The sequence below is a fragment of the Dromiciops gliroides genome, chromosome X (assembly GCF_019393635.1).
Source record: "Dromiciops gliroides isolate mDroGli1 chromosome X, mDroGli1.pri, whole genome shotgun sequence".
In the NCBI taxonomy this organism is placed as follows: domain Eukaryota; kingdom Metazoa; phylum Chordata; class Mammalia; order Microbiotheria; family Microbiotheriidae; genus Dromiciops; species Dromiciops gliroides.
Window position 1 is genome coordinate 83,822,581 of NC_057867.1, and position 13,456 is coordinate 83,836,036.

Below are 13,456 nucleotides of genomic sequence, written 5' to 3' on the forward strand. Positions count from 1 at the left end.
ATAAGCCTAAGATTGATTGGTTGTTGTCCTTTGTTCTTGAAGAGGATCAAAATAACATCATTGTTTTAGAGTCAAGTCACAATGTGTCCAGCTGTGACAGATCAGAGCAGTATGAGATCGGAATGCTGTACCACAGGTCGGGCACAAATAGTCCCTGGGAACATTTGGGTTGGATTCTCTTAATTGGCACATCTCATGTTTCTTTTGAGCTACTTCATTTCTCCTAGAGCACAGCCCCTTCTCTGATGAGGGCAGTCCTGTGCAATGTCTCCCATACTTCGCAATCAACTCCAAAGTTCTTCAGAGAGACCTTGAAAGGATCCTTATATCACTTCTTCTGATCACCAAATGAGTGCTTGCCTTGTGTGAGTTCTCTGTAAAAATATTCTTTTAGGCAAATGTATATTTGACATTCAGATAACATGGCCAGCCCATCAGAATTGCTCTTTCTGCAATAGTTTGCATATAAGGTATTTTTTTTCCATTACATGTAAAGATAGTTCTCAACTTTTGTTTATACAAGCTTTACAATTTCAGATTTTTCTCCCTCCCTCCCCTCCCTCCCCCCTCCCCTAGATAGCAGGTAATCTGATATAGGTTATATCTATATATCTATATATCTATACACACACATATATATACACATAATAACATTAATCCTATTTCTGCATTAATCCTGTTATAAGAGAAAAAATCAGGGCAGTAATGCAAAACCTCAAAATAGAAAAAAAAACAACAGCACCCAAAACAAAAGAAATAGTATGGTTCAATCAGCATCTATACTCCACAGTTCTTTTTTTTTTTCCTTGGATTTGGAGATCCTCTTCTATCATGAGTTCCCTGGAACTCTTCTGGACCATTGCATTGGTGAGAAGAATCTAGTCCATCACAGTAGGTCAACACTCAATGTTGATGATACTGTGTACAATGTTCTTCTGGTTCTGCTCATCTCACTCATCATCAGCCCATGCAAGACCCTCCAGGTTTCTCTGAACTCCTCCTGCTCATCGTTTCTTACAGCACAATAGTATTCCATTGTATTCATATACCACAACTTGTCCAGCCATTCCCCAATTGATGGGCACCCCCTCAACTTCCAATTCCTTGCTACCACGTAAAGAGCAGCTATAAATATTTTTGTACATGTGGGTCCCTTTCCCCCTTCCATGATCTCTTTGGGAAAAAGACCCAAAAGTGGTATTGCTGGCTCAAAGGGTATTCTGCAATAGTTTGAATGCTTGACAGTTCAGTTCAAGAAAGGACCTGGTCCCTTATACCACCAGGTTATCCTCAGAATCTTCCTATTGTTGTGGGGAAATAGGGTTGGGGTTTGGGGTTCTTAGGAATTCCTTTTTAAAGAATTACACCCTCTTGCATACAAAACCAATAGAATAAGATAATAGTTTATTTAGGGGCTGGGGAAGGGAAACCAAGAGAGAAGTCCTTGGACTTCTCATGGGAAGAAGGCATGGCACAGAGTGTGGCTCTGAGATGCCAATCTTCTCAAGCAGGAGTCAGGCAGATACTTTTATAGAGGACTGATGGTGGTCCGATGAGCTGATTTCTGACTGTGTAAAGTTCCCCTATTGAGGGAGGACCATCCCCCACTGGTGGTGGCTGGGGGAATTGGGTGAGGGGTGGCTGTGGATCTCTCAAGCCATCTCTCTTTCCTCCTCCCATCACAAAGGCAGCAGCCACACCTAATCTTATCTCCCTAGGGGTGAGGGAGACTGGAATGAAGGATGGGGGTCCCGGAGCTTGTTCAGTCCTGGTCAGGTTCCACTTATCTCTTTAGGTGTGTCTGTCCTTTGGTTTAGTTTCTCAAGGAGAAGGTTCTTTGATGTACCCCAGAGAACTGCTGGGGTGCTCTGGGCTCATAACACTATGACAATTCAAATAGAAGCAACTCAGTTTCCTGCCATGGTGCTGGTAGACTGTCCAGGTTTCATAGGCATATACCAATGAGGTCAGCACAAATTAAAATACAAATTAAGTTAAATTTACAAATTAAAACAAAATAAAACAAAACACTATGGTGCTAAAAATAATTCAAAGAAACTGCCCAGAACTTCTGAATACAGAAAATGTAACACCTCAGAATTCCAGATTGCATCCAGAAAAATAGCAGTTAAATTGAATAATTTCCACAACAGTCAACAAATTCTGTAAGCAACCAAGAGAAAGACTTTTTTTTTCTGGGTAATCTAATAATCTTATTAATAAGGCCAGCAGGTTATTAAGAAAAAGTGGTCATTGGTTCTCTCTCTCTCTCTCTCTCTCTCTCTCTCTCTCTCTCTCTCTCTCTCTCTCTCTCTTTCTCTCTCTCTCTCTCTCCCTCTCCCTCTCCCTCTCCCTCTCCCTCTCCCTCTCCCTCTCCCTCTCCCTCTCCCTCTCCCTCTCCCTCTCCCTCTCCCTCTCCCTCTCCCTCTCCCTCTCCCTCTCCCTCTCCCTCTCTCCTCTCTCCTCTCTCAGACCAAAGACTTTCAGCTATAATCCATTCATTCATTCAGTCCACATTTATTAAGCACTTACTACATACAGGCCAGGCACTGTGCTAAGCACTGGGTATGCAAAACGAGGCAAAAGACAATGCTTGCCCTCAAGAACCTTACAAGCTAATAAGGGAGACTACATGCACATAAATGTATAAAAAGCAAGTTATACATTAGGATTTGAAAGAATCCAGGAAAGTCAGTAATCAGAACAGAGGAGGGAGAACAGTCCAGGCATGGGGACAGCTAGAGAGAATGCCCAGAGATAGGATGTCTTATTCATGGTACAGCCAGGAGGCCAATGTCATAGCATCCAAGAGTACATTTTGGCGAGACCAGAAAAGTATGTGTTTGGCGGGGCTTTGGATGCCAAGAAGTGCATTTTATATTAGATTATGGAGGTAATAGGGAGTCAAGAGAGTTTATTGAGTAGAGAGGTGGGAGTGACATGGTCAGATCTGTACTTTAGGAAAGTCACTTTGGTGTCTGAATGGAGGATGAATTGGAAAGACATGTGGCAGACACACTCCCCCAGCAGCTATTACAATAGTCCAGGCAGGAGGTGATGAGGGTCTGTACCAGGGTGGGAACATTGTGAGAAGATGGTGTTACCCTCTTCCCTAATAGGTAAGTTGTGGAGGGAGGTTTGGGGGGAAATATGAGTTCTCTTCTGGACATGTTGAGTTTCAGATGTCTACTGGACATCCGGTTCAAGATGTCTGAAAGGAATCTGGAGATGTGAGATTGGGTGTCAGCAGAGAGAGTGGGGCAGGACAGGTGATTTGAAAATTCAGCATAGAGATGGTAATTAAATCCATGGGAGTTGATGAGATCTCTAAGTGCAGAAGTACCCAGGGAGAAGAGAAAACTGACCAGGACAGAACCATGAGAGACATCTATGGTTAGAGGATGTGATCTGTGGGAAGATACAGAAAAGGAGACAGAGGAGTGGTCAGAGAGAGAAGAAGAAGGAGGGAGAGAGGGTTTGAAAACCAAGAGAGAAAAGAGTGTCAAAGAGAATGACCAACAATGTCAAAAGGTGGTCGAGGAGAATGAGGACTAAGTAAAGATCATTGGATTTAGAAACTAAGAGATCTTTAGTAACTTTGGAGAGTCATTTTAGTGGAATGATGAGGTCAGCAGGATTGTAAGGGGTTAATTAGTATTAACCTGGAAATTAAGGAAACCATCAATATAGGAAAAAACAAGGTCTTTAATTGGGGCAGAGGAACTATAGTTCCTGGTATAGCAAAGCAAGAAGCTAGGAATACCCAAAGATGGGAACCAAGGACAGGTTTTTATGGGGTAAGGGAACAAAAGGGAACCAAAAGACTGCTCCAGAGTCACTAGAGAAACTACTTAACTACTTAATGTAAATGAACCTTTAACAAAAAGAAACCATAGAACTGCTCCTGAGTTAAGTATAGATGCTACTTAACTCTAAATAGAAACTACTCAATGTAAGTGGATCCTTTTACATAATAACAAAGTCAGAGGACTAAGGTGGGGAATCATTGGGAGGGGATAGTTTTCTTGGGGGAGATCCATAAGTCAATCAATAGTCTGGAATCCACAAAGATTGGTGAGCCCCAGGCAATTCATTGGCCTGGGAATGGAGAGTAGGGGGGGGGGGGTCAGTCAGTTCTCAGTAAATGTGTAGTTATCAAAACACCAAAACAGGGAAATAAGGAAATTATAACATTGATTCATTTAAATAAGATAATCTTTTTTTTTTGTTGTTTTTTTGGAAGGGCAATTGGGGTTAAGTGACTTGCCCAGGGTCACACAGCTAGTAAGTGTCAAGTGTCTGAGGTCAGATTTGAAATCAGGTACTCCTGAATCCAGGGCCAGTGCTTTATCCACTGCACCACCTAGCTGCCCCTAAATAAGATAATATTAATGAAAAATGAGCTGTAGATGGAAGAAAGCATGTGAACTTCAATTATGAAATTAATATTATCAATTTTTAACCAATGCTAATCAGTTATTATAAGGGAAACAAAGGTTCCTAAAAAGTGCTTGATGTACATGCTAAGAGGAAAGAGATGGTAATCAATGCCAACACTTATTTAGAGGAGAACCAAGTCCTTTTGGCTTGTATGAACTTGCCTTGCCTTGGGAGGGGGCCCAGGCTTACTAAAGGCCAAGCTCAGGAGCAGTATTGGAGAATTATGGGAAGGGACAGGAGAGGAGACTGGCTGGTGGCAAATGAGATGTACCTGAGGGTGACTGGGGAACTCTCCTTTTCCCAGTCCCACAGATCAACTTATTAAAAGAACTGTGTGGGAAGAGGGGCTGAATTCTGGCTTCTTGGAGAAAAGGAGAGAACAATGATGAATCTACTCCACTGTTTCACCTTTTTTTTATTGCAGTTGGGTGGCAAGAGTCATCACTAATGGGTTCTTGGCTATTTACTAGTTATTTATATTTGAAACAATAGTGTGCAATATAAAGAAAACTTCAATAGAATTTTGAGTTTGGGTTTTGTGTGAGAGAAAGAAAACCTGTCCATGAATGATTACACAAACTTCAACTGGCTAGGACAAAAGCCAATCAAAAGTGCTCAGAGGATTTTGTCAATTGTGTTTGAAGTTCGTATCTTGAAGTTTTCTTTGCATTTGCAGAGAAGGGCGTAAGTGGAATTGAAACCTTTACCCTAGATTAAAACCCTCACAAATTACTCTTGTTATATCCAAGTAGATTATGGGCAGTTAGGTAGCACAGTGGATAGAGCACTGGCCCTGAAGTTGGGAGGACCTGAGTTCAAATCTCATCTCAAACACTTACTAGCTGTGTGAACTTGGGCAAGTCCCTTAACCCCTATTGCTTTAAACATCCAGGGCCATCTCCAGTCATCCTGATGTATATCTTGCCACTGGACCCAGATGGCTCTAGAGGAGAGAATGAAGTTGGTGACCTTGCACAGCCCTCCCTCCCTTAAATCCAATTCACTGCAAGTCATGAGCTCACCCCAATGTCAGGGTCCTCCTTAAGAATGAAGGACGGGGCAGCTAGATGGCACAGTGGATAAAGCACCAGCCCTGGATCCAGGAGTACCTGAGTTCAAATCTGGCCTCTGACACTTAACACTTAACTAGCTGTGTGACCCTGGGCAAGTCACTTAACCCCAATTGCCTCACCAAAAAGAGAAAAAAAAAGAATGAAGGACAAGGAATAACAACAACAATAAGGATTACACAAGACCTAGTAGCTACTAGGTTGAAGGACTATAGGTCTTAGATACTATATTGCATAGAGCAAAAGGGCTGGGGTTATAACCAAGGGTAATTTACCCAGAAAAGTTAATTATAATCCTAAATGGGGAAAAAATGGAAATTTAACAACCTGAAAAACAAAAGGGTCTGTACCCTTAATGGAAGGTTTGACATATAAGATCCAGGAGAAACATAAGGTAGACATGAAAAAACAATTATAAGGGACTTCATAAAGACAAAGCGTTTACTTCAAACATGTGAAAATGTTCTCAGTACTCTCAGACTGCCATCCGTATTTGGGTAGTTTGAAAAAAGGCTTGGGCTGAGCTGTGGATGATGTGGTGATTCTAAAAAAATTGCATAGGGGGGCAGCTAGGTGGCACAGTGGATAAAGCACTGTCCCTGGATTCAAGAAGACCTGAGTTCAAATCTAGCCTCAGACACTAGACACTTACTAGCTGTGTGACCCTGGGCAAGTCACTTAACCCTCATTGCCCCACGAAAGGGAGAAAAAAAAAAACAAAACATTAAAAAAAAACTGTATAGAGAGAGACAAAAAGGAGTTCTTATCTCACACAAAGGAGCCATAAAAGGAATAACTGATATAGAAGACACTGGGGTGGGGGGGCAGTGGTGCTGGAACCTTACTCTCATGGGGAATGGGTTGAAGAGGGAACAACATATATATCTAGAAAGGTTAAAAAAAAGTTTTCTAAATTCATAAAGAAATGAGGACCAGGAAATAAGGTGGGGAGGGGGAGAAGATAAGGGAAGGACTCCTAGTGGTGGGTAGGTTAAGGAATAGGAGGGCAAGGAAGCTGGTAGAAGTAAATTAAAGGAGTGTGGAGGGATTGGGTAAACAGGATGAGAAGGAGAGTGAGGAAGAATAGGAAGGAGAGAAATACAGAACAAGTAATGATAGCTTAGAATGTGAATGGGATGAATTTACCCATTAAAAAGGAAATGTATACCCTTTGTCCCAGCAATACCACTATTAGGTCTTTTTCCCAAAGAGATCATTAAAAAGAGAAAAGGACCCACATGTACAAAAATATTTATAGCTGCTCTTTTTGTGGTGGCAAGGAATTGGAAATTGAGGGGTTGCCCATCAATTGGGGAATGGCTAAACAAGTTGTGGTATATGAATGTAATGGAATTCTATTGTGCTGTAAGAAAGGATGAGCAGGGGGAGTTCAGAGAAACCTAGAAGAACTTGCATGAACTGATGCTGAGTGAGAAGAGCAGAACCAGGAGAGCATTGTACACAGTATCAACAACACTGTGTGTTGATCAACTGTGATAGACTTGATTCTTCTAAGCAATACAATGGTCCAAGATAGTTCCAAAGGACTCATGATGGAAAATGCTCTCCAAATCCAGGAAAAAAAAAGAATTGTTGATTCTGGATGCAGATCGAACCATATTATTTCTATTGTTTTTGTTGTTTTTTTTTCTTTTTGGAGGTTTTTCCTTTTTGCTCTGATTCTTCTCTCATTACATGACTAATGCAGAAATATGTTTAGTGTGATTGTACATATGAATTGCTTGCTGTCTTGGGGAGGGGAGAGGGAGGGGAGGGATGGAGAAAAATTTAAAACTAGAAATCTTATAAAAACAAATGTTTAAAATTATCTCTAAATGTAACTGGAAAATTATAAAATATTTATATGGAAAAATATTTTTTAAAAAGGAAACGTGTATCAGATTAACAATCTGAGTTCAACAATATGGTGCTTTGGGGAAACACAATAAAAATGAGATACACAAAGATAAAGGGCTGGAGTAGAACTTGTTATGTAGTAAAAGCAGGAGTAGTAATCATGATCTCAGACAAAGTTAAAGCTAAAATACATAGACTCAAAAGAGAAAAACAGGGAAACTACAATAGCATCACCGATATTATTCAATATTGTTTTAGGCCATTTAAAATAACCAGACAGTATAAAATACTTGAGTGTATACCTGCCAAAGCAGACACAGGAACTACATGAACAAAAATATAAAACACTTTTTTATACAAATAAAGTCAGATTTAAATAATTGGAGTGATATTTATTGTTCATGGGTAGGTAGAGCCAATATAATTTTTAATGACAATTTTACCTAAATAATCTATTTATTCAGTGCTATCCCAATTAAATTACTAAAATTATTTTACTGAGAAAAATATAAAACAAAATACATTTGGAAGAACAAAAGGTCAGGAATTTTACAGAAACCATGGGAAAAGATGTAAAGGAAGGAGATTCAGCAGTGTCAGACCTTAAACTATATTACAAGGTGAGAGCATTGTTGAAGTGTAAAATGGATAACTTCTACTATTTTACATTAAAAATTTCTTTTATAGGTGCAGCTAGGTGGTGCAGTGGATAAAGCACCAGCTTGGATTCAAGAGGACCTGAGTTCAAATCTGTCCTCAGACACTTGACACTAGCTGTGTGACCTGGGGCAAGTCACTTAACCCTCATTGCCCTGAAAAAAAAAATTGTAGCCTTCTTTTGGGGGGAGGAAGAAAAAAAATTAAAAGTGCACAGTAGGGGCAGCTAGATGGCACAGTGGATAGAGCACCGGCCCTGGATTCAGGAGTACCTGAGTTCAAATCTGGCCTCAGACACTTAACACTTACTAGCTGTGTGACCCTGGGCAAGTCACTTAACCCCCAATTGCCTTACTAAAAAAAAAAAAGTGCACAGTAGAGAACAAGAGAATATCTAGAAGGAAGCAAAGACCTTCTCTCTCCTTGTGGCTAGCACAAGGCAGGAGAAAGACGTAGCTAACAGTCTCCTCTCTTTGGGACAAATTTCATCACAAGCAAACAGCTGACTCTTCAGACAGAACAAAATGGCCACTCTTAAAGAAAAGCTGATTGCACCAGTTGCAGAAGAGGAGGCAGCAGCCCCAAACAATAAGATTACTGTTGTGGGTGTTGGACAAGTTGGTATGGCCTGTGCTACCAGCATACTTGGAAAGAGTCTTTCTGATGAACTTGCCCTTGTTGATGTTTTGGAAGACAAACTCAAAGGAGAAATGATGGATCTGCAACATGGGAGCTTATTTCTCCAAATTCCTAAAATTGTGGCTGATAAAGATTACTCTGTCACTGCTGGTTCTAAGATTGTTGTAGTCACTGCAGGAGTCCATCAGCAAGAGGGAGAGAGTCGCCTCAATCTGGTACAGAGGAATGTGAATATCTTCAAATTTATTATCCCCCAGATTGTAAAGTATAGCCCAGACTGTATCATAATTGTGGTTTCCAACCCAGTGGATATCCTGACCTATGTCACCTGGAAGCTGAGTGGTCTGCCAAAGCACAGGGTGATTGGTAGTGGATGCAATCTGGATTCTGCCAGATCTTATGTCTGAAAAACTTGGCATACACCCAAGCAACTGCCATGGCTGGATCCTGGGACAACACGGGGACTCAAGTGTGGCTGTGTGGAGTGGAGTGAATGTGGCAGGTGTTTCCCTCCAAGAGCTGAATTCAGAAATGGGAACTGACAACGACAGTGAGAACTGGAAGGAAGTTCATAAGCTGGTGATTGAAAGTGCCTATGAAGTGATCAAACTTAAAGGATATACTAACTGGGCTATTGGATTAAGTGTTGCTGATCTAATTGAGACCATGTTAAAAAAAATCTATCCAGGATTCATCCTGTGTCCACTATGGTGAAGGGGATGTATGGCATCGAGAATGAAGTTTTCCTCAGCCTTCCGTGCATTCTGAATGCCCGAGGACTGACCAGCGTTATCAACCAGAAGCTGAAAGATGATGAGGTAGCTCAACTCAAGAAGAGCGCAGATACTTTGTGGGACATCCAAAAAGACCTGAAAGACCTGTAACATGCATAGTAATATTCTGTAGAAACCCAATCAACACGAGATGATTTGCTGTGCCCACTTAGTAATTAGTCATCTTGGTGGATAGAATTTTTCTCTTGAACTCAACTCTGGCCACAGCATCAAAGTATATGATGTAAAAGCTTGCTATATGAACTCATGAACTAACAAATAAACTACTGAAGTGTGTTTTCTTCCCCAAGAAACATTCTTTTAATATTTCCAGTTATATAAATAGCTCTTTTCTTTTGAATATGATAGTATGATTAAATTAAATTAAAAGTTACAGCTGTAATTGCTAGGCTAAAAAAAAAGGAAGCAAAGCTGGGTAGCTTTGAGAACAATGTGTAGTATTTATTATATAGGTTTTCTTGCAATGGAAATTTATTGTTTTCTATTGAATCCTCTCAGCTTCTGTTGTATACGTGGAAATATTCCTTTTTTCTCTTTTTTCACTTTGTATTTAAGTTTCAAATGAATAAAAACTTACCAAAAAACCCCAAATGAATGAAGCATTTCTGAAGCACTTTTTATGTGAAAACCACTGTGCTAAGCACTAGGGGTACATATAGAAGAGTAAGATAATCCCTGTTTTCCAGGAGCTCACATTCTAATGGAAGGAGATTTCAGCGATAAGTCAGGGGGAAAGGTGCAAACAGTGGTGATGCTTCTTTAATGTTATTTCCACTGATAAAATCCTATCAATCTCTGATGTGGAACCATTGACCAGGGCCAAGGATGGTGGGGCCAAGGCCTTTCCTTTATGGGTCTTCAGTAGCTGTGGCTGTAGTACAGGCATTTCCACAGCAGCTGCTTCCTTAGAAGATGGCTCTGGAGCACCCTCTTGTGTATGGGACATAGAAAAGGTAATGAAGGTATAGTGTCTGTGCACATCCAAGGGCCACAGTAGAAGAGTGCAGAAGATGAGAACTCCCAGCCTCACTCCAGGAATGGAGCTCACTCATGACCTCATCTGTAAATGATCATGAGTTGTTTTCATTTGGATTTTAGGTAGATGGTTCCTAGGGATTCCTCTGGGATTCAGTGACAAGAACATTGAGAAAAGCTGGCATTTCTATAGCACCTCTTCTGTGTCATATGATTTCATCCTCACAAAATGAGGGAAACAAGGTGAAATGACTTGCCAGGGTCACGCAGCTAATAAGTGATTGAGGCCCTATTTGAACTCTAGGACCGCCTAGCTGTCTCCCAAGCCTGTAGTGCTCTCCTTCCTCATCTCTTCCTCCTGGCTCCCCTGGCTTCCTTCCATTTTCTACAGGAAGCTTTTCCCAATCCCTCTTCATTCTACTGCTTTCCCTCCGATGAGTCTTTTCCAATTATCCTGGATATGGCTTGTTTGTACACAGCTGTTGATATGGTGCGATCCTTGAAAGCAAGGACTGTTTTGTCTTTGTACCCTCAGCACTTGGGATGGAGCCTGGCACACAGTAGAGACTTAATAAATGTTTATTGCTTCGACTCCACTTATTTCTCAATCCTTTTGATTTTCTGCTTTCCAACAGATTTGAATAATAAACATTTTTACTTAAAAGTTTTGAGTTCCAGATTGTACCCCTCCTTCTCATCCCCCTCCCTGAGATGCTGATGTGGGTTATGCATTCCAACTAATTTCCTGAAAGAAAAAAAAAATGATCTCTTAGTTGCCAAATCTTTGCTCAGTATTTACTCTTCTTCACTTCTCTGCAGCCTTTGACATGATTGAACACCCTTTCCTCCTGGACACTCTCTTTTCTTGACTCTCTTCCTAGCTGATGACCATTTGAATCCTTTGACTTGGAGTGCATCCTGAGGCTCTCTGCTGACCTCTTCTCTCTCCACTTTCTGTCTTGGTGAGCTCCACACCTCTAATTGGTTCCAATTATTTTCCCCTAAAGCTACTCCCTCATGCACATCCAGACTTCCCTATTCCTATCAAGGTCACAAGCATCTTTTTAGTCCTGGCTCCTTCCTGGTGATACGGCTTCCCTCCCCACCCTTCCTCAGTACATGACTATCTTTCCCCAATTCTCTGGTTTCAGCGAAACACTACCTGCTGATCATCCCACCTCCAGAGGCCAGCTGGACCATTTCTAGGAAGCACCTTCCCATCTTTTGAGTTTTCTCCTATCCACTCCAGATTCTAGTGGCTATTATTCATTGTCTCCTAGATTCTTCTCCTTCCTTTCTCAATATACCGGAATTAGAAGATAAGACTAGAAAGGGGAAAAGGGTCCAAGTTTTGGACAAACAGAACATTTTATACTTGATCCTGGAGGTGATAGGAACCTCTATATCTGATTGAATAGGAGGTTGACATGCTGAGACTTAGGTTTTAGGAAGATCACTTGGGGGTCAAGAATCTCAAGAGCAATAATGAAGGGAATAGACCAGACTGCTATTCCAATTCAGCCTCAGACACTTCATAGCCATGTGACCCATGGCGAGTCACTTACCTTCTGTTTGCCTTAACTTTTTCATCTGAAAAGTGGGGCTAATAATAATACTCCCTACTTCCTAGTGAGATCATTTGATTGTAAAACACTCCACAATCCTTAAATACAAGTGCAAGCTGTTATCATATTATTGTTAGTACTAGGGGAGAAAGAGCACAGGGATGTGGAAAGAGGACGCAGGAAGACCCCAGTTCAAACATTGTGATTTTAACACTCACTCACCCTAATCCTGGGCAAGTCACTTCACCCCACACAGACTCAGTTTCCCCACCTATAAAAAGGAAATAATGATAACATTGGAAGGTCAAATACTGAAGCTGAAGCGTAAATGCTTTGGCCACATAATGAAAGGGAACAGCAGAGGATGAGATGGATGGATAGTGTCCTGGAAACAATGAACATGAACTTGGACAGACATTGAGAGACAGTGGAGAATAGGAGGGCCTGGCATACTATGATGATAATGATAATACCACTTCTTGGCCAGGGTTGGATAATGGACCATATAGATTATGTCTGTAAAGTACCTTTGAAATCTTAAAGTTCCATGAAAATTTAGTTAGTTAACAAACATAAACAAGCATTTATGGTGTGCCAGGAAATGTGCTGAGTTCTGGGGATACAAAGAAAGGCCAAAAACAGTCCCTGCCCTCTGGGAGCTCCCAATCTAATGCAGGAGCCAGCAGATGAACTATGGACAGACAAACTATAAACAATAGGAGCAAATCACCACAAGGAAGGTACTAAGAGTAAGACCTGGGAAAGGTGAGACTTGAAGGAAGCCAGGAGGGAGAGTTGGAGGAGACAGGAAGGAATGGAATTGCTTGAACAGGTAGGGGAGTGACACTGAGCCATGAGGAGGCAACCTGGAAGAACAAAACTGGGAGGAAGTGGGGCTGGACACTTCAGCGGGGCAAGTCCTAGGAAAAACATTACTAGAGAGGACTTGAGATTCCCCCAAGTAGGCCAACAGAATAGGAGCACTGCAATGTGCTGTTAAACTGAAAAAACTTCAAATACAGTCCTGTAGGGTTACTAACCATATGTCGAGCTATCTGTCTGATTACATAAGTATGTGGATTTTTGTTGTTGTTAAGTGGTTTTCAGTTATGTCTGACTCTTTGTGACCCCATTTGGGGGTTTCTTGGCCAAGATACTGGTGTGGTTCGTTATTTCCTTCTCCAGCTCATTTTAAAGATTAGGGAGACTGAGGCAAATAGGATTAAGTGACTTGCCTAGGATCACACAACCAGGAAGTGTCCAAGGCCACATTTGAACTCAGGAAGAGGAGTCTTTATCTAATGCACCACCTAGCTGCCCCATGTGTATGTGAACACCTACATCTATGGGTCTTGGGTGTGAGGATGAGTCTAGCTATGTCCTGGGGGGCTCATCAGCAGACTGTGGAGTGATGAATTGGGGCAGGAAGAGGTTAGGGTTATTCTCAAAGACCATTTAT

General features: G+C 41.3%; 1 protein-coding gene across 1 annotated transcript; it reads left to right on the forward strand.

Moving 5' to 3' along the window:
* Positions 1 to 8,432: 8,432 nt before the first annotated feature.
* On the forward strand, positions 8,433 to 9,733 carry LOC122733602 (L-lactate dehydrogenase B chain-like). The gene is given in 3 exon segments (XM_043974154.1): positions 8,433 to 9,057; positions 9,059 to 9,335; positions 9,338 to 9,733. Coding segments are annotated over 3 exon segments (996 nt in total). The 5' UTR covers positions 8,433 to 8,548; the 3' UTR covers positions 9,548 to 9,733.
* The last annotated feature ends 3,723 nt before the right edge of the window (positions 9,734 to 13,456 follow it).